Source organism: Spermophilus citellus (genome assembly GCF_964194105.1).
Source record: "Spermophilus citellus genome assembly, chromosome: 17".
NCBI classification, from domain to species: Eukaryota; Metazoa; Chordata; class Mammalia; order Rodentia; family Sciuridae; genus Spermophilus; species Spermophilus citellus.
The window spans coordinates 35,141,483-35,163,104 of NC_138199.1; the positions used below are offsets into that span (position 1 = coordinate 35,141,483).

Sequence of the window (21,622 nt, forward strand, 5' to 3'; positions counted from 1 at the left end):
GGCCAGCATCTTCTTTCTGCGTGTTGTAGACCAGCATCAACCCTGGAAAGGGAGTCAGATGAGTTAAACCGGAGTTGAGACTTGCCCTCATACTGGCTGTGTGACCTTGAGAAAGTCACTCCTCTTGCCCGAGATCTGCAACCCTTCCGATGCTTCCCCGAGAGCCGTGCAAATCCAAAGAGGGCATGGATGTGAGACTGCTGCCCAGAACCGGGGCAAAATCTTTTAAGGGGGAATCTCAACTGTTGAACCAGAGCTCTCCCTCTGACCCACTTCAAGCCAGCGTCTCTCAGGGCATCAGTGACTCCGTGCGAAACAGGGAAGGTGGGGTTGCAGGACACTCCAGGTTGTGGGGACAGTACATTTCAAAGGCTCAGTAGAGCATGGCAGATTCCAGAAACCCCAGACAGCTCAACATCAGAAAGCCTGATGTGGGGGTGAGAATCTGGAGATCATCCGGGTTCTTGGCCTTATCTTGTAGATGATGAGGAACCACATAATACTGTTAAGCAGGACAGATTTTCAAACTAAAGTTACCACCTGGTTATCTGGTCCAGTTTTTTCCCAGCACTAAACTAGAGAGGCTACCAAGGGGTCTAGTCTGTTGCCTGGCTACAGGATACTGCAGTGGTGAGGAGATGGAATCGGTGACTTGGAGTGGATTTGCTTTGTTATCCTGAGAGTCTGGCGGAGTGCCTGTCCTATACAAGGTACTCAATAAGTGTGTGCATGAGTAGATGGATCTGTGAATCTGTGAATGAATAAAAGACTGAGTGAAGGAATGAATGACTAAAACAAAACAAAATAAAAGAACAAGTGAGGGTACAAATGAGTGAATGGAATGAATGCATGGTTTGCAAGCAGCCATAGCAATTCTGACTAATGGCCTTGTAGCAACAAAAGCACAAGCTTCTAGCTGCATTACCCAGAAAAGCCCTGTTCCTGGCACGGCTCCCTCAAACGAAGGCTTTCTTCCTCTCAATAGCAACACGCTGCTCAAAGACAAAGACTGATTACTGTGATCATGACAGAGACTCTCCCTGGATTCTCACCTGTCATGGACACGTCCACTGATATCCACAAAATCAGAAAAGTCTGCAGAAAACCTTGGTGCCTTGTGTTTGCAGGGGATTCGTTTTGGAGCTACGTGACTCTGTTGCTATTTCTCTATTCATCAGTTTCTAAATGACCAGTCATTGCAGTGTCGTATAAAGATAAAGGAAAGAGTTACCCTTAACAGGAACTTAACAAGGGCTGCACAGTCACAGTCTGCATTTCCAAGCAGCAGCTTCCTAAAAGTCTAGCCTGGGAGACATGGCTGTGCTTCTCAAGGCAATATTCAGGTTAAGGCTGGCCCACCTTGAACTGTCCCTGCAAAATGATTCATTGCAACACAGAATACATTGTCAGGATAGATAAGCACCCAGGGCTGTCAGGATTGCTTCCTCCCCTCTTAGCCAGGTTCTACTCTGGCTTTAAAAACTGTTGCCACATGAAACATGGTGCATGCACCAGCAGCCACTGGAGTCACTAGGGGGCTTGTCAGAAAGGCAGGACTTCAGGCCCCACGGGGTTGAACTAGAATCTGCATTTTTGCAACATCCCCAGTTGAGTCTCACAATATAAAAGTTGTTGAAATTCGAGAATGTCTGCTTATGGACAACCCAGGCACTGTTATAGGCCTCCTCATCAAAGATTTCAGCTCCCTGGCCAGGTTTCACGATGCCCTTCATTGAGATCAGGGAAGACTTTCCCCAGGAGGTGACACTGGCAATGAGAATTAGATTCTCAGTAGCAATTCAACACCATGAGCCAGGAAAGTAGCAGAGCAAGAGACAGAACCATCCTGGTTGCGGGGCCAGCTGGGTAACTTTGGACAGGTCAGTTCCCTCCTCCAAGCCTTAGCTGCTCCATCTGTGAAATGGAAGCACTGCTGTTTGCTTTTCAAGGTTACCAGGAAGGTAAGCAGAAATGAAAGACTTGCCCATTCCCTGCAAAACACCAAACCAGGGAAGGGTCTGTTTTCACAGTGGGCAACCAGCTACCCTGACCTAACATTTTTTTAGGCCTAAGACCTTTGGTCTCATGAAGATTCACCAGCAGAGGAACCTGGTGCTAAATATCCAGGATGTGGTATTTCTGGCTAAGTCAGTCCCCCCCCCCCCTGAGCTGCCCCTGGGGATCTGAAGTTGGATTCTCCAGGCAGCAGGTATTTTTTTTTTTTTTTAGTTGTTGATTTAATTTATTTATTTATATGTGGTGCTGAGAATCGAACCCCGTGCCTCACACATGCCAGGTAAGTGCACTACCACGGAGCCCCAGCCCCAGCTCCTGGGGAGGCAGCAGTTTTTTTCCACTCCCTTGGAGTTATTTTTCCAGAGGAGAGTTCTGCTGAAGGACCTAAGGCTCCATCCCATTAGCATTCTTTGGGTCAATATCTCCAGAACTGCTAGATTCATGTTGTTCTCTCGCTGTGTGGGTGAGCTCCATTTTGGAAGGAGCAGATGTACCCACAGGACAAAGAACAAGGGACTGAGCCACTGAGCTGAGGTTTCCAGGGCTGGGAGGAAGCAGCAGCTGTTCCCCACACGGGGCTTTCCCTCTGCCATTCCCCAGTTGGAAGGCTTTCCCCAGATCCCCGTGTAGCTTCCCCTTCTCATCTCCCAGGTCTCAGGGAAGAGACCTGAGAATGCATGTCTCCCTGCTCCTGGTCTCCATGCTGTACCCTGCCACTGTCTATCCCACGCCTTCAGAGCATTATTAATATTGGAAACATCCTTGCTCATTTATTTGTTTACTTGCATATTTTCGGTCTCATCCACTCCCCTGTATGCAGTTTAAAAAAAAAAAATCCTCAATCAGGGGGTGGGAGGGGTGCCTGTTGAAAATAAATGACTGGGCCAGGTGTGGTGGCACACGACTATAATCCCAGTGGCTCAGGAGGCTGAGACAGGAGGCTCGTGAGTTCAAAGCCAGCCTCAGCAATAGCAAGGCACTAAGCAACTCCTGTCTCTAAATAAAACACAAAATAGGGCTGGGATGTGGCTCAGTGGTCAAGTACCCCTAAGTTAAACCCCCAGTACCCGCCCCCCACACCAAAAAAAAATAGACTGGGTCTCTCCCCTATAATTCTGACTCAGTATTTCTGGGTTGGAGCTGGAGATTTTTAACAAGTCCTCTCAATAATTCTTATCTTCAGGGAGACTTGGAAAGCCCATCTCTGCTATGTGAGTTCTGGCAGGAAGGGCTCAACTCATCCTCCTGAATTCTGTATCTGCCAGAAAGCCCCAGGCTCACGAAGGAGCTCTGTAACACTTTGTGGAATAAGTTGATGAACCACTGAGTGAGCTCCCACTGAGTGAATCCACTAATATTCTTTTTGGTACCAATCCTTTTACCTGGTTCAACAATATGTTATGAAGACAGGGAAACCATGACCTCCAAAGTAAGAATTAGGGGCTGGGGCCACCAAACGACAGAGCCAGGCATTGTCTTTAGCCTCAAGGACATATTAGTTGACAAGGGGGCACTGACCACCATAAATGACCAGGAGAGAAGAGGAGCCTAGGTGGGGCAGAGACACGGCCTGTGGTCCAAAGGCTGGAGAACTTGTCTTTGCTTTACACATGATTCTGGGGAAGAGAGGCCTGAGATGACCCAGAAGATATGGGATTCTTTAAAGCAATGTTTTTGTTTTGTCTTCTGTGTTTATTGGTTGTAAGTCATACACACACGTGGTTTTAAGAAGCTCAAAGCATAGGTAAGGGTGCAAAAAGGCAGCACTCCCTCCCGCCACCCCAGTTCCTCCAGGGCCCATCTCAGGCAGCCTCTTATCAGCCTGCATGTGGCCTTCTGGGCATATACTGAGCCTGTCTCAGGACCCAGCACCTAAAACAGAGTGGAAGAGGCAGATGGAGGATCAGGGCATCCAGGGGAAGGCAGCAGCCCGAGCAAGGGCATGGAAGTTGGAAAATTCCCCGAAAAGAGACAAGGGGCTTCTAAGTGACTTAGCTGTAGCTCAGGGCCATGAACCCTTGATTCTAGGAGGGTGGAAGGAAGGAGGTCGGCCAAGGTAAGAGGCACTTTCCTGTCTCATGGGCTGCTCATGAGTCTGCAAACATGATGGGGTGGGCAAGGGTATCAAAATAAGGAGCAAAGACGCCTTGGTTTCCTCATCTGTAAAATGGGTATAACAGGAATTATCTCTAGCATGTGTTCTGAAGAATAAAGACGTTAATAAACGCGCACCACAGATCCGGGTGCATAGTAGGTCTTCCTCTCTCCCCACCCCACCTCCTGGAATCCACCATTTCCACCTAAATAGCCAGAATTACCATTTTAGAGCCCACAGCGGACCCCACAGACACCATCTCTATCAGGGATGTCACTTTGGGCACGTGGACACCATCAGTCCTGGTACACTAGGGGGCCTCCCGACTCCTGAACCATTTCCTTCTCCCCTCGGCCTCACAGCTCACCCAGATGAGTCCCTCTGTCGCAGAAGAGGGACGTCTCACTCCTGCCCTTCCAAAGACGTGGTGAAAGATGAAAGCCCCGAGATGCCGTCCTCAACCAGAATTTTAAAAATGAAACTACTTGGATGTGAAAAATGGAGTCCTGTTTCCGTGGCTGGTTAAAATATTTGATGCTCATGGAATATTCAGCAACAAAAAAGGCTCTTACTCCATGTACCGTCAAAAAAAAAATGTAATGTAATTATTGCGATGTTAAATATCCCCAGCTGCTCGGAGATATTTGAATCTTAAATCAAGCCGCCTGCACGCAGCCTGGGGTTGCAGCTGGTTGCGCATCACGCAAATATGGAGTTGGGGACGTGCAGGCAGAGCCGGGCCAGCGCCTCCGGCCTTCTCTGCACTGGCCGGGCTTTCCCCCCAACACCGGCACCAGGATCCCCCAACCGCCGTTCTCGGCGGCTGCCTCGCCAAAGAGGGCCATGTGCCTCGACGGGGCCGTGCCATGTGGCAGACCACAAGCATCTATCCAAATAGTCTTTCCAATCCATGTGCAGGGAGCATAAAGAGATAGTGTAAAATAAATGGTAATAAAGTGAATAAACACGCGTCTCACTCCAGAGCCTTTGAGGTGCTTCTATAAATCAAATTCTTTCCATAATTTGCTCGGTGAGACTGTGCTGAGGAGCAGAATCAAACCTCATCTGCTTTCCTGAGCCATCGCCGCAGATTTATGGATGTGAGTTCACAGTGGATGCCCGTGCCATTTCAAAGTGGGAAAATAATTTTCCTTGGGAGGGGTTCCAAGAGAAGATTAAACCCTTCATTCCAGAGATCAGAGTATCAACAACTTTCAGATCAGATATGCCATCAGAATCAGAAGGGGATGGCCAGAATACATATATTGGCAGAAGAGAGTTGAGAGAGACTGATTCTCCGGTGAAAAGAAATGATCATCGAGAGGCTTAAACACAAGTACACCCACAGCCTACCTCCGGCTCTCCAGTGACTCACAGTGTGACCTTGGGCAACTGGGATTTTCCCTCTCTGATTTTTAATTTTGGCCAGAGTGCTAAAGGGGAAGAAAAGTCAAAAGGCTCCTACCCCTCCAGAGAGGAGCAATGGGAAAACCTCTTGATGCTTCCTGGCTAGCATTGTGGGACAACATGTGCAAGCCTTTTCCCCCCAGGGCCTTGCTGATGAGGACATGAGTGATAGATCCTAGTTATCTAGTACCTGTACATTTGCACAGTGCTTTTATGTGCTGGAGAGTAGGAGCACTTTCTGTATTTATACTTAACTTTTATTCACTGACATTAGCCCATGGCTGGCTCTCCATAAATAATCTTTCAAAAGATTAATATACTATACTTAAATTTCACAACAATCCTGCAAGGAAGGTACCATCCATGTTTTACAAATGAGGAGTCGGAGTCTTGATGATGGTAAGCTTCCCCCCCCCCACCAGCTCTCCCTTATTAATACCTGGCAGAGCTAGGATTTGAATATGAGTCTGTCTGACTCCTGAGAAATCTTTGTGCCCCCTCCTGGTGGTCTTTTTTTCCAAATTTCAGGGGTCCAAATTCTCAAACTTGCATCAATGTGTGGTCAAAATATTCCCATGCTATTTTTTTTTTAACTAGATGAATGTTTGTTACAAATCCTTTTATTTCCCCAATTTTTAGGCAGACTCTGCTCCAAAACCACCTAGCCTGATTCATTATGTGGATTCAGGTCTGTAACGGAAAATATTTCATACATCAGAAACAAGTGAAGCATGTTTTTTTGTTGTTGTTGTTGTTTGTTTGTTTCCTAGTGCTGCTATAACAAATCACCAGGAATCTTAGTAGCTTCAAAGAACACAAATTTACTATCCTGTTGGCTGGAGTCAAAATGAATTTTACTGGCTCTGACCAAAGGATGGGCAGGGATGTGTTGTTTCTGAAGCCTTCAGGGCAGAACTTATTTCTTTGTCTTTCCAGCTTCTAGGGACAGCCCCCACTCTTTGATTCATGGCCACCTCCTCCATTTCCAAAGCCATCATCAGCTCGATGTCTTCAAATCTCTCTCTGATTCTCTGACTTCTACTTCCATGGTTACATCTCTTCTCCTTCTGACTCTACTGTGTCCCTTTCTCAGTTAGAAGGACCCTTGGTTGTATTGGGTCCACCAAGATAATCCAGAATAATCTCCCCAGCTCAAAAGTCCTTCATTGAATCCCATCTGCAAAGGTAACATATTCACCAGCCTCATCTAGGGCTGAGGACATGGCCATCTGTAAGGGGCCATTCATTATTCAGCCTACCACAGGGCTTTTGCACTTTGATTTGGTTCAAGTCCTCTGTTGGTCCTGCTCTGGGGTAGCAGGGGCTGCCTTGGAACAATGATGCATCTGCTATTGCACATCTTCCTGGGTTCCCTGGGAAGCACATGTCCCTCCCCGGGCTCCCTTTCTTCCCTCCCTATAGGATGCATCCCAAATAACTCTTACAGACACAGTGAATTTGACATGATTGACAGCTATGCTGGTCCCTCATTCTCAGGTTTCAGGGGGCTTCCAGGAACCCACAGCCTGTCTGCCAAATTGTGATCCAAAGAACAGCAGCATCAGCCTCACCCAGGAGCTTGTTAGAAATACAAATGGAAGCCCCGCCCCTATTAGGAATCAGGGACTAGGCATCTGGTATGCTGAAGGTGGAGAAGCATGTCCACCCTGCAGGGCTCCCCAGTCACCTCCCAGCCCTTTGGATTACACTGGAACAGACCTGCCTAAGGGGAAGGGAAAGACGATGGGGTCCTGGACAGATTCAGGAAGGTGCCACAACACCAGCTCTCAGCAGTCCCTTTCTTTCAGTGCTGAAGGAGTTGCTCACACATCTGTCCCTTTTTCTCCCTAAGAAAATCTTTCAGCATAGGTAAAATCCCCTCAAGCCTATTCCCACCAAGAATAGAGGGGCTAGGGGTATATGGTGCCTTAGGCAACCTGATTTCAAATTCTGGCTCTTGTTCCATTCCTGTGCTATGTGACCCTAGGCAAGTCACTCCCCTCCCTGGAGTCAGGCAGCCAGCAGAGCGCAATAAGCACCCTCCATTGCCACCAGAATGAAACGAGACAGGAACGTGTATTGCAACTTCCACTCCAGGTGGAATAAATCGAGGCTCAGGATGAGAAAGCCGGTTTGTCTGGCCAAAGCTGCAACTTCAATGTGGTGGGTGCAAACAACCTTGACTTTGGGACCCTGAGACCAGCACTTCTCTCTATGATCTTGGGTGAGGTACCACCCTGCTCTGTGCCTTGGTTTCCTTACCTATACCCGAGGGAAAAGGAGACTTTCCTCTACCCTCCAGCGGTGTCAGGCTGAAATAAAATAATGGATGTAAAAGTGCCGGGCAGAGAGTAGGAACTCAATAAATGTGTGTGGAATCCGAGAAAACAATTTACTAAGCAAATTAATAGTATAAACAATGGTGTCAGGGGAGATATTTGACATGCTCAGGAGAACAAACTTCCCCAGTACGTTAGCAGCCTCTATTTGTTTTACCAACAATTCATGTTCCAATTACGAGTGAGTCATCTGTTAGCACGGGCCTGAGCTGGATCTCAGTGTGGTAACATTGCCTTCTCCAGGTCTTCAAGTTATCAGTGTCCTTGAAAGAATGAAAAGGGTCATTCCCTTCAGAGGGTGGCATGATCTAAAGTTTTTCTCAGCTCACCTGGTAGATTCCCTGCCGTAGATCTACAACCAAGTTTGGCTGTCAGGAGCAGGAAGATGCAAGTTCATTATTGATCCTGTGCTCTTAAGAACTGCTTTTCCTTCTCAGGTTTGCGGGCCTTGGAACTCAGGATGAGTCTTGGAGTTCAAAAGCCACAGGCAGCCAAAAAAACTCCAGGCAAAGGCTTGGGAGGCTGTGAGCGACACTCTTAGTTGGAGGATTTGTCCTTATGACCAGGTCTGGGGGTTGTCAGAGTGGAGTCGTAGGAAAAAACATCAGGTGTGCAGTGCATGCAGTTTGGGCTGAACCCTGACTGTGCTGTCTCTCGGCTGTGTGACCTTGTGTCTCCCCTGAACCTCGGTTTCCTCATCTGTACAGTGGCTTCCGTAACACTGACTTGATTCTGGTACAGATGAATGTGACTGTGGTGAGACAGTGTCCAACATAAACCCCAACCCCACTCATTATATGATAGACAGCTCTTTTAGCCCTACTCACCTTGATGGAGCACATTGACCTTTGTGGGCCTCTTGGCCAGAAACAGATGGGATTTATGGTCATCTTTGTGGGTCAGGGCCTGGCTCACATAGTAGGCACTTAATGAGCATTGGCTGATTGAATCTGAGTAACTGATCCAAGCAAATCACTTAGGAGAATGAAAGCAGCCGTCACACAAAGCTAATAGCCTGGTTAATCCACCAGTCCTTTTCAATTGGGCCGACATCTGATTGATGACTTTCTGACTGGCCACAGTGGCCCCCAAAGAGCCACTATCAGAATAAGCTTGACATTGGTCAATTTGGATATCTACAGACCTGAGCAGGGTTTACGTTTGATTCCCTAAACTAATTTCCCTCAAGTCAAATAACTGGTAGAGGTCTTTTCATGTCCCTTATATAAATGTCTATTTAATCACCGTCCTGTCGCCAGCACTTCAATAACTTGTACATTTCCCCCTTAATCACTGTTTCAGCTCTGGAAAGAAAAGAAATGGGTTGGCTGAGAAGCCCAAGCCATCTGCAGTCTTTAAGCCCTCTTCTCCTCTGACGGCCCACTTGAGTGCAGAACTTTTCTGCCCAGTCTCATTGGTCATTTGGCTCCTGCTCTCTCATTGCAGAAGCCAAAGTCACACAGCTGGCCAGGGCCAAGTTGAAGCTGGCCTGGACTGGCCAGGATACCCCCTGCTCCCCCCCGGGCATGGCTCCTTCCTCATCTGGCTGCATGAAGGGCACATACCCTCCTAGTCCTGGGGACTTGGGTTTGATTCCCAGGCTTGCCACCTGCTGCTCTGTGATTTTAAGCAGTTTCTAGCTCTTACAGCATCAGCTCCTCCAGCTGTGAAATATGGCTTATCACGCAACCTTGGAGGGTTGTGGGATGGAGATAAAGTGAAACATCTCCAGACAGGGTCTGGCACATTGCAGCTGCCCACTGCAGTATGCCTTTGACCTTCGCTCACAGTGTTCACTGCAAGTAACAAGAATGGAAAACAGCTCAGACCATTGAGTTTCTACTTGGTGCCAGAAACAACATGCCTAAACACTTTCTTGTATTAGCTCACTTGTTCTTTCTGTGAAATAAATAAATAAATACATAAATAAATAAGTAGATTTTTTTTGACTCCCTATAGCTATCCATCCTCACAACCACTAGACTTGCCTGGCCTAGCCTCATTTCAACAGAATTTGCTGATTTTAAACAATATGTTACTGAAATGATTTCTTGTTTTCTGTGGCTGGCTCCTAGCAGCCAGCTTGCATGATATGACAAAATGTGATAAAACCAAATGCTGTTTTCTTGGCTCTTAGTACACGTGAAGAGGCCAAAATCGGAATTCAAGGTTAACTCCTGCAAAGAGGGGTAGGAAACGGGGAGGGGTGCAGGCAGGGTGGTCCCTGATGGAGCTAGAAATGGCATAGTGGCTGGCGGGTTGGGACACAGATGAAGTGCCCCTTCACACCCTACCAGCCAGTATTGAAAAAAAAGTCAGAACTGCTGCTGCAAAGTTCAAAACTTCAGTTGGGTCACCAGGTACCCCATCACACCACTGTGTCACAACCCCTCAACTCTGCCCCATGCAAGGCATATCCAGCCCCTCCCTCCAGCTACTCTGAACTAGTATCAGGACCTAGAAGGCATATGTTCAATCTCATTGTTTCAAGCTGCTGTACTCTCTCATTTGCATATATTGTCCCTTTCCTCGGAAGTCCCTTTGTCCCCTTTCTCTCCCTTGGAACTCCTACTCATCTTTCCAGATTCAGCTCAGATGTCACCTCTCCAGGAAGCCATCTGAGGTCCCCAATCTGATGTGAATACTGTTCTGAGCCACGCAGCATCTCTGCACACGCCTGGCTTCTGCCTACCTGGCTCGTTCCTCCACAACCCTGCAGCCTCCTGGAGGACACGTACCAAGCCTTATACAATGTTATATCCCCAGGAGCAAGTTACAGAGCTTAGTGTATGACTGGCACTCAAAATGGGTACTGGTTGATGCAATGACCAAACTAGGAAATGAGCATATAGCTCCTCTCAGGTCATGGAAAGATAGGATAACTCTATTGGTGATTAACAACTGCTGCGACCACATGCCAAGACATTGTGCCGCCGAGCTCTCTCTTCATGCTGTGACAATGGCTCTTGAATATCCAGCACCCCACAGCTGTCCAGACATGTGCCAGTCACTGCGCATGTTATCTTCATCCCAGTGCTCGGGACTTATTAGCAGAGGCTCAGAAAGCAAACTATCTGCCCAAGGTACACAGCTAGGAAGGAGCAGAGTCAACACCCCAAACCAACGTGTGATTGACACTTTCCCTGAAGCATGCCATCGTCCAGAGAGGGCCACTGCTCCTTGGGTTTGTAGAGGATCTTGGACTGGCCTCGGTTCCTCTTTTGAGGCCCCAGTGCCCAGAGCGCTCAGCCTCACAGCTCTGCTTCTTGCCCAGTTTACAGGGAAGGCTGCTTTCCTCCACCTCCAGGAAACCCAGAAGGACAAGAGTGTGCAGAGCCCCCACAGCTGAAGCTAGGGAAACAACAGGGGCATTCAGAAGCAGGAACTGGTTTAGCTGACTGCTGAGGGATTAACCCTTGCCCGGCTGCAATGAACACCTGCTGACAAGAATACCCAGCAGACACCCCTCGGCTATCCACTTCTCTGCTCGGAGGGGTATATTTCCAGACCATGGGACTGACTTGGGAACAGCTCGATCATCTCCCAAAGGTACCACCGGGAACCCCGCCCCTCACCTGTTGCACTAGCCAGTCCTCTTAGGACTTGGGGATCGCAGATATCTGGCAAGTGCTTGGCACCCTGCTCCCCACTCCTCCATCCCTAAAAGGAATAGAAGCCCCCAATCCCTAAGTGGAATAGAAATTCGTTCCTAAAAGGAAAAGAAGCCCACAAAACAGAAGCCTCATTTCCAATGAGAATCAGGGATTCCCAGGTATACCCGAGAGCAATTAAGCCGAGTCTTGGCTCAGGGAACTAGGACAACAGGAAATCTTGGAGGGTACCGGGTGAAAGTATTAATTCCCCAAGGCCTTCCTTGCACGCAATATGTGTAAGGCTGTGTGGTGGGTGGGTGCTGGAGACAGCAGGGAAATCAGATCCGTTTCCTGCCCTGGTTTGAAGGAGGGACAAACACAGTTCAATAGGAATGATGGCCTGCACATATGTGAGACCCACACCCAAATAGGGAAGGAGAGGGTCCAACATGGGGAAGGAAACAGGTGCTTGATTTATGTGGTGTAGGGGTGGGGTGGTCAGGAAAGGCTCCAAAGCGAAAGAAGCCACAGAGTTTGGTATATACTTATTGTTATCTCCACTAAATGGATTAGGAAGAGAGAGATGAAGTCACTAGCCTAAGGCCACACAGTAAGGGTGGAATTGGGATTTGAGGGCAGTCAGCACAGCCTGAGAGTTCCTGCTCTCAGCCACTGTGCTATTGCGTCACTCCATCAAAGGTGTCAAAGGTTTGAGGCAGAGCAGTGAGCTTAGAGAAAAATATTTTCTGATGGGCCTACTCTGAATCTCAAGGGCTCTCCTGATAAAGCCTCTGGTGAAATCTTTCATTCTGGACCCACAGGAAAACCTATAGCAAGACTTGTTCAGGGGCCAGGAACTCCCAGGGCAGGGCCATCATGGGAAGCTGCACCAGGCTGTAGGCACACAATCCTTTGGGAATGAAAGTAGTACTTTTCCTTGGGTGGGTGTGGCTGACAAACTCTTCAGATGCAGGGAGGCAGGGCACAGGGAGGAAAAAGAAGAGTATGTCCCAAAGGACCCTATTCTCCTCAACTCCTTTACTACTGACCTAGAACAATTCAAGGCCACACCTGCTTCAGAGGAGGTTCCTGAAGGTACTGTGTCCTCAGCAGGCAGAGATGGGTTAGGTCCCAGGAACATGGGGCCAAGGTTCTGATCACCTGGACTATCTGGGGTGGCCCCACTTTCTACTCTCCCAGCTCCTAGGAGGGACAGGACTTGGAGTGAGGATGGAACAAGAGTCCTACACAGGGGTCCTCAGATAGAAGATAGGCCCAGGGCGAGAGAGGAAGGGTTACGTGTGGCTTCCGTGTGATGCATTTAGTGGTATGCAAAGTTAGACTTTGAACTTGAAGGATCTAGGCCCTGGACAGCTCTGCCGATCCTCATTTCTCTCATTTTAAAAATGGGACGAAAACTCCTTGCTAACTCAGGACGGTGGTAATATCAAAAGTGAATACTGCTGTTCAATTTCACACACTTCCTAAAGCAATCGTCAGATGTTACAGTTACATTCGATAGGCTCTGTTGTACCACTTGGAGCTGATGATACTTGAATGTAACCTTGAACTTCAATCTAACTCTAATGGCTGCTAAATAGAGGTCAGTGGAAGAACAACAGGCAACAAGGGATTGCTACTCTTGATTTCTTCACCTTTATGGAACTCAGAATTGTACTTGAAGTTCTGGAAGAAGTCCCTTAGAAGTATATGTTAACAGCATTTCCTGCTTGCCAAGGCCGGCAGCCACCAGGTAGATAACCTTTAAAGGCCAGCTAAAAAGTCCAGAAAACAAGGACTGTTTCAGGAATGAATAATTGGGGGTTACTTTATACGCTGGTTTAAAGCAAAGCCAACAGGGCAAGACTAAAAAGGCAGGGGTATCATCCTAGACAAGGAATAAACCAATCAGCCAATCAGAGACCTGGCCTGGCCAGCATCATGCCAACACCTGTTGAAACCGTGGCATCTCTTTGCCATCCCAGAAAAAAAGCTTTGTCAGAGATGAGACCATCAGGAGTAATGAATCCGAGCCAGCAAAATCACCTCCAGAGCACTGTGAATAGACACACACCAAACTTCCCAGTGCTGTACAAAAGCCCAAGCCCACCTAAGGGGCATTTACACATGAATGGCTGGACGGGCTTGCACCACACTGGGGCCTGGCACCAGAACTCCTCCAAGGCAGATTGCACACGGCAGATACCTTCTGTCCAACAGCTGCGTTATCCAGACCACAGCATGGGGGAACCAGCACAGCAAATGGCTTACAAACCTTGAGCACAGCTTCTCCTGGCCCTGGCTGTATGCATGCACATCCCTGTCACTCTGCCTCCTCAACTGCAGGGCATGCCTCCAGACCGGAAGACCCACATTTACACAGCCTGGGAGAAGGAGTGCAAGTGAAAGGTTGGGCCCATCAAGACTGCAGCCCTCTTACAAATAAGCAAAAGGGTGCCGCTGCTTCCCACACCAAACTGGCTACAGCTTTGGTGTTGGTTAATATTCTGGGAGTTTCCTCCTAGATTCTGTGTGTTTTGTTAAGTATGAAACCATAAGCGGCTTAGGATCCTAAGCTTGCTTAGGAACTCTTGTGTGATTCTCCTGATGGCCCATTTTTGAAGAGCTTCCGATTGGTTTTCCCAAAGACAACAAGTCCATATTTAAGACATCCCTACACCCCCAAACACAGCAGTGGTTGGAGAGTCCTGTGGACGGGGAGGTGAGGCCAGGGAGAAAGGGGATCAGTATCCACAGATCGGACCATAACTAGTACAGGGAGGAGTTTGAGGGCAGATACTGGAAGGAGATGTGCCAGGGTAGAGGAGTTGTGACTGGGGTGAGGTGACTCCTCCTACAGTTAAGTCAAGTTCCCACAACCTGGAGGGAAAGACTCAGGCGACACAAGAGTGGGCTGTACACTGGCTTCCTGCAGTGAGGACACCAAAAGGAGCCTGGTGTTCAGGCTCTCCGGAGTCCCACTAGCGGGAATCGGGACCACCAGGAAGCAGGGCTTGGGGAGAGGGGCGTTTCGCGCGCAGGGTAACTCACGGAGGAGAAGTTGTGCGGGCCGCAGAGCTCGCCTCGGTACTTGCAGGAAAGCAGCATGTCCTCCAGCTGGTGGCCCAGGCGGTCCATGAAGGCGGCGCTGATGCCCTCGAAGTGGCGCGGCGGCAGGAAGAGGCGGAAGTCGGCCAGCTTGCGGAACCACTGGCGGCGCGGCTCGTCGCCCCTCAGCAGCTCGCTGACCAGCGGGCGCGCGGTGCGGTTGGGCAGCAGCAGCCCAAGCCAGTGACCGGCGTAGTAGAGGTCCCCCTTGGAGAGGCGCGGGAAGCGCAGCGGGTTGTTGTTGCACACAGTGACGGCGGGGAAGGGCAGCTGGCGACTCCACTCGCGGTGCACCCGCGTGTGTGACGGGAAGCTGAGCCAGTAGAGAAGGCGGTTCGAGGACCAGGACAGCAGCAAGCCGAGGGACGTACAGAAGGCCAGCACCCAGAGCGCCCGCCGCTGGAAAGAGCCCCCCGCCGCCGTGCGCCCGGCGCACATGTGCCGCAGCCCGTGCAGTTTAGCGCGGCTCAGAGACGGCCGCCCCCTGCGGGCGACCCCTGGCCCCTGCAGCGCCCGCTCGCTGCCCCTACCACCCCCGGGCTGCCCCGCCGCCGCCACCGCCGCGGGCGCCGGCTGCTCGCGGGCCATGCGGAAGCGTCCCGGGCCGGGGAGCGCGGCCGCGGGCAGCCCGGCTCCGCCGCTCCGGCTCATTCATTCAGCCCGCGGCTGGCGGCAGCGGCAGCCCCGGCCGGGCGGAGCCGCCATGGGAGTCCGCAGCAGCAGTGGAAGCAGGAGCAGCCGCGCGCAGCCCGCGCCAGGGAAGCGTGCGCCCGAAAGGAGCTCCGGTGGCGCGGCATGCCCGCCCGGCGCCGCCGCCTCCGCGGGCGCCCGCCCGGGACTGAGCGCCGCCTCGGCCCGCCGCCCCTGGCACTGGCCTCTCCCGAGCGCCTCCCAGGCTTTCCTGGCCCCTTGTCTTCCTGAAGGATGTCAGACACCGGGCACTACCTCTGGAGGGGCCCCTCTGGGAGCCGCCTCTCCTGTCCCTGGGCGCTGCTTCCGCCTCCACTCGTTCTGGACCTCGGGGGACCCTTCGCTGAGTCCCCCCTGCCCCACTTAACCCCAGCTTTTACGCTGGTCCTGGGAGAGGGGCCACTCGGCAACCATGCCTGATTTGGACATCCCCAAGGACCCCACTAGCCTGGCCCGTAGCCCAGCGGTGCTGGGACATGCGAGAGAAGGCGCCAAGGAACGAGCGCCCCCAGAGGCACACCGCAGCTCTCTGGCTGGGCGGGTGGGGTGGGTGTGTACTGGGGTGAGTGGTCGTCCAGCCGCTGTTTCCTCGCTCCCTTTTCTCCAGGACCCTTCCTTCTTACTGCTGCCGGGCTGCGTTCGGCCGGAACCCGCGAAGGCTTCCCCAAGTCCTGCGCCCGAGCTCTGTGATGTGCCCGCCCTCGCCTGGGGCTGAGGGCTTCTTCTCAAGGAAGAGGCTTCTGCGGGAAGCTGCTCGCTGCCGAGTCCCTTCAAGGCTGCCGGCCAGGGGAAAGTGTCGCTTCTCCCCTTGGCGCCACTCTCAGAGGTGCCTCGTGTCTCCAGAAAAGCCCAGCGTCGCTGTTCCCTGTCTCTTCTCTTCCCTGCCCCAGCGGCGCCGGGAGCCAGGAACTGCGGAGCCCCGGCAACACCTCCCGGGAGTGACCCGGACTCCTTGGTCCGTGAGCCCTTCTCCTCTCGAGACTCCAAGCTCGCGGTGGCGGTGGCTGAGCTCCTCTCCCGGTTGCCCGGCCCTGCTTGGGCCCCGGGCGAACTTGAGCAGCGGCCGCGCGACGCTGGCGCGGCTGGGCTCCGAGCACCTGCTTCTCCCCTCGCTGGCCCCACGGCTCGCGCGGGCGGGGTGCGGCGGTGGCGAGCGCGGTGCGCTCCTGGAGACGCGATGCTGACGCGCCCGGCTCCTCCTCACTGCATTTTAATTCCTGGCCACTGTGGCCGCTGCACACCGAGCGGGATGCCTCTTGCAGGAGTTGGCCACGTGGGGGATGCACTGCACCGATGGGCCCTGAGTGTGAGGGCTTGTAGAAGAGATATAGAGTAGCGTCAACGCGTGTTTATGCGCAGCCTTGTGCAAATAAGTGTGAGATGAGCTGGAGAGAGAGTGGCTGTGCAGCTAGGGCTGTGGTATCATGCAGTGTGTGTGGGTAGGATGTGCGTTGTGTATGAGTGAAATGCCTATTTCTGTGAAACCATTGAATGTGAAAATCGTGTTTGCAGGCCATGTAGTGTGGCTGCTAGAGAGAGAGAGAGAGTGTGTGTAGGATAGTCTACCGATGGGATGCATGTACTGTGTGTGTTGTGTATGTGTGCATACACTATGTGGTGAGTGTGTTGTGTATGTGTGCATACACTATGTGGTGAGTGTGAGTTTCACTTCTGGATGTGATGCCTAGTTGGTGTGTTCTGTGTACGCCCAAGTGTTGGGAGACATGTAAAAGAGTATGTATGCTGCGGTGCAGGGAGTAGTTAGCTATTGGGCAGGTTGGCCTTGCTGGGTTAACCTGCCCCTTTGAGAAGTTCTCAGGAACTCTGCCTGGGCATCCTTGCCCCGCCTCTTGTCCTAACGTAGTCAGTAAAGCACAAATCTCCCAGGAGCAAGGGCAGGGGGAGACTCCATCTCATCCCAGTGGCTGGGATCTTGGATCCCACTGGTTAACTGATGGTGGGGCTTAGGGGATTCCACTCACCCCTGGACACTTTTTGGATCTTTAATTTGGTCTTTTTAATATTCTGCTTTAACTTGTTTGTGACTCTGAATGAGGTGTGTAGTTTAATGCTGGCTTCATTTCACAGGTGAGATCAGGGAGGCCAAGTACCTGCCCACGGTCACTGGATTCAGCACCCAGGTTTCCTGGCACTTCCTAGTGTCCCAAAGAGCCCTATAGCTTTCATTCTCTGGGCCAGGACCTTGAGGGCAGGTCTGGGATCTTACTCCTGTGGCTGGCTGGCTGTGGAGAGTGACTGGTAGGATCTTACCTACATTTCCTGTTAAGGACTCACTGAGGCTTGTAGAGACAGGTAACTTGTTGAGCCCCACTGCTCCCTGGGAGTTTCCCAGACATTTCCCAGAGATTCGATTTGGCAAGTGAGACACCTAGGAGGGATTCTGAGTGGGAGAGCACTCTAGTGGAAGAAGGGCCAAAGTTTTGTCCTTTGGTGCAAGAGACTTGAGGAATGAAATATTTGGACACAGAGAAGATTTTCACTCACTTTATGATGATGAATTAGGAGTAGTTCAGCCAGATCTGTCAAATAGCAGCAGTTTTCCAAGCAGGAGGGCTGAAGTACTAGGGTGGGCTTCAGAGCCTCCCTCCCGGTGGCAACTCTGAATCCTGACTCTGCAGAAGAGGACTTCCAAGCCCCTCATCTCTCACTCACATACATCCACACAGTCACACACATGAACAGACATGTATACACAGTGCATGTATACACAAACCACACTCCACACACATGCATGTATGCCTGCTACATATACTACACAAAATGCACACACAATACACAATACATGACATGCCCACAAATATATGTGCATATTCCACTATCTAAGCCACTACATATAAACACATTTACATTTATACAACCATGCATTACATATAACACATGCATACACAAGCCCACATGTACACACAATTCATATACACTCATACAAACACATGCACTGTACACACACACACACACACACACACACACACTACATATGATCACACACACCTGGGGGCCTTGCTCATTCTCCTGAGGAAAAAGTTACTAGTGCAGTTTTGGATTTGGATCCTTGAGGACATCTGTGCTGGCTGTGGCAAGAAGGGTCTGAGGCTGCCAACAGTGTGAGGGCTTCTGACGAAAGCTCATACTCCAGTGCCCCTAGCTGGGACTCAGAGTTTCAGCCCAGGTACGCCAGAGTGACCCATGCTCTGGCCAAGGTGGGGTGACTCTGGAGTGGCATGAAGCTCCATTTTATTAAAAGCATTTAAAACACACTACATTTCTGACTTGTCCATCTGGGGTTCACTTTAACTTTCCTGGCAGTGTCCCCCTTGAGGTGTACGAATGCTACTTTGGATTTGAGTGTCTTCTATGCCAGGGGTTTTCCTGTGAATTCTCCACATGAGCAGCTTGTTCAAGGTGGGGAGGATATACTGCTTAGACCCCAAGGGGTTTGGCACAGAAATCATAGATGCAGGGTGGCTAGTGATCCCAACAAAGCCTCATGGCTCTCTTCACGGCCCATCCTCCGTGCTGCCTGAAATGTCCCCGCTCCTCTCCCACCAATACTTGCACCAGCGCAGCATCCTGGTCTTTCTCAAACCTCAGCCCAAGCGCTGCCTCCCAGGCAACGATTTCCTCGATTCTCCCAGATCAACTTTGTTTGGATCTTTCCCTCTATGATCCTGGAACCCTTTGTATTGGTACTTCCATGAGAGTCCTTGTCACAGCACTTTGTCATCGTGTGCATCCAGGTCTTTCTTAAGGACCAGGAGCCCTTTGAGAATAGGGACTACATCTCATTCTCATGTGGGTCCTTGTCTCCTAGCAGTGTTTGGGCACTGACAAGAAACACTGGCCAGGGGAAGAGGGAAATAGAAAGTTTCTTGAACAGGTACTATATGCCAGGCATAGAAATGAGTGCATATTATTTCTCATTTCTCATTCCAACCCTGCAGAGGAAGGATTTTAACCGTTTTCCTAGCTATTGTTGAACAAAGTACTTAGGGTGCAGGATATGAATCCAGTTGTAAGTCATTTCAAAGCCCAAGATTTCCCCTTTCCATCATGCCTCTTCCAACAGTACTTTAAGAAATAATAATAATAATATTAATAATATTATAACAAATGTAGGCCTTCCTAAGTGCTAGGGTTCGTTCTAAGCATTTTATATTGAAAAAACAAATGTCATAAATGTTCAAACTGCTTATTCCTCAAAAATATCGTAATAGATAAATACTAACGTTTTCTCTAAAGAAGAGAAATCCTTGCCACAGAGAGGTAAAGTAACTCCTGGAAGCTACACAGCTTCTCAGCAGGAGAGCAGGATTTGAATCCAGGCAGCTCCCTCCCTCTGCGCTCAAACAATGGCTCATGTGAATTAGCTTTCACATCCTGGCCAAAGTCCCTGGCCAGAAAAAAATGAATTCACAAGGCAGCACAGAAGCTGACCTATGTAACCTCTCTTCCAAGAAACTGGAATTTAGCATTGTGATTTCCGAACAATGAGCTTTTAAGAAACATTTCCTTTGCTTGTTTATCTCTACAGCATGCGCTGCCCTGCACCTGGCACCAGGTATTCTGTGTGATGTGGGTGTGCAGGGGCAGAAAGATCTTCCAGGCAGCCAGGGCATATTCTGGGCTGTGACCGCTGCCACAGCTGATTAGCTCTTTTCTCCCATAAAATGGGGGTTTGCAGGGAGGGGAAGATCAGATCAAGTTAATGTGGTTTTCTGTTTTAATAATGCAATTTTAGGAACTGGCACCTTTGTTGGCTTGATTGGGTTTTACTGAAGCCCTCAATGTCCCTGTTTATCCCCAGTGAGAACTGGACAGTATCTGAGAGGTCACTTAACCCTGCTCTCTGCCTGCTTCAGAAAGCCCTTCAGCACCTCCTCGCAGCAACCAACATCTTGCCTTGTTTAATGCTCTTCCTTCCACCCAGTTGAAACCTCTCTCCTTATGCATTTCTCCCCTTCCTCCTACTTTATTTCTGGGGAGCCACACAAAATAAGCTTGGTGTCTCTTTTGTTACAGGAACTCTTCAGATACTTTATAGACTCCAAGTCCTTCTGTGCTGATGGGGCTTCCAAAGTCTGTCTACCCAGAAAGGTCTGCAAGCCAGTCTTTTCTTCTCCAGGTTAAATGTCACCAGTTCCTAACAGTTGTTTCCCCTGTAAGTTCCACTCTTGGGATGGGATCACAGATGCCAACATCCTTAGACCGTGGTCCTTCATGCCGGCAGAGTGTGAGTCCATGGACCCAGCACTCTGGTCTGACCCTTCTAGTCTACTGGTCTTTTATTCTACTGCTCATAGGCTCTTAATTCTTGCCTTTGGGATTTTGTGGAGGCTTTGGGTGGCAAGATGGGTCAGTAGGACAGGTTCTAACCTTCCCTGCTTAGAAGGTTGTGTGCACTGTCCTTTGAGATCATGTTGCTAATAGTGATGACACCTACCTTTGTGTGTGTGTGTGTGTGTGTGTGTGTGTGTGTGTGTGTGGTGCTGCTGAGGATTGAACCCTGATCCTCATGCATGTCAGGCAAGCACTATACCATGGAGCCACATCCCCAGCCCTCAGTGAGCACTACTTTCAGTATTAGAGTTTTTTAATAATATGAGGCACCGGGGCTTTTGTGGCTCTACTTGTGAACTTAAATCTCTGTCTTTTTCTTCTCTCACATTCTTTTTTGTTTCTATATTGTCCATGGCTCTCTGGGACTCTGCCTCCCTTTCTCTTTTCCCCTTCTCTTCTTTCCCTACCCTTTCTCCTCTCCCCACCTGTGCTGGAAGCTTAGGAGCCCTCGACACCTTCTTGGCTCATTCTGCCGGTAGCCTCGGTTCCCTAGAGGTGGATTGGGCCTCAGGACCTCCAGTAGTCACGATGGAGGTTCTCATGCTGGTGGAAGGAGAGCAGGGAGGACTCCTCACTCACTACAGTTGCTGCTAAACTTTCCTTCCTTCTCCCCTCCATGGTTTTCTTCACACTTGGCCTCTTCTGGTTCTTTCTTCGTCTGCGCTTTTTCTTCTTCTTCTTCTTCTTCTTCTTTTTGGTACCAGGGAGTGAACCCAGAGGTGTTTAACCACTGAGCCACATCCCCAGCCCTTTTTATCATTTATTTTTGAGGCAGGAATCACTAAGTTGCTGAGGCTGGCTTTGAACTCGTGATCCTCCTGCCTTAGCCCCTTGAATGGCTGGGATTACAGGTGTGCACCCCTGCATGAGGCTCTTCTGGGCTTTTTCTTACACTCATAGGATATATTCATATATAGTTACCCTTTCAGTCCTCCTTATTTTACTTGATTTCAAGCTTTGAGACGCCACCCTTTTCTCACCAGCAAGTTGCAGGCTTCAGAGGTCAAACCATGGCCAGC

General features: G+C 50.2%; 1 protein-coding gene across 2 annotated transcripts in view; it reads right to left on the reverse strand.

Annotated features, from left to right (window-relative positions):
* ASIC2 (acid sensing ion channel subunit 2) overlaps positions 1 to 21,622 on the reverse strand; it is a gene marked incomplete at both ends in the record, with an annotated part of 1,055,157 nt that overhangs the window by 242,916 nt on the left and 790,619 nt on the right. The window contains one exon of one of the 2 annotated variants that reach the window (XM_081270516.1): positions 14,502 to 15,209. The exons of the other annotated variant lie outside the window; for it this stretch is intronic. Coding sequence (XP_081126642.1) covers positions 14,502 to 15,209 — 708 coding nt within the window. Of the gene's footprint in view, positions 1 to 14,501; positions 15,210 to 21,622 lie in introns of those variants that run through there. 2 annotated transcript variants of the gene reach the window in all.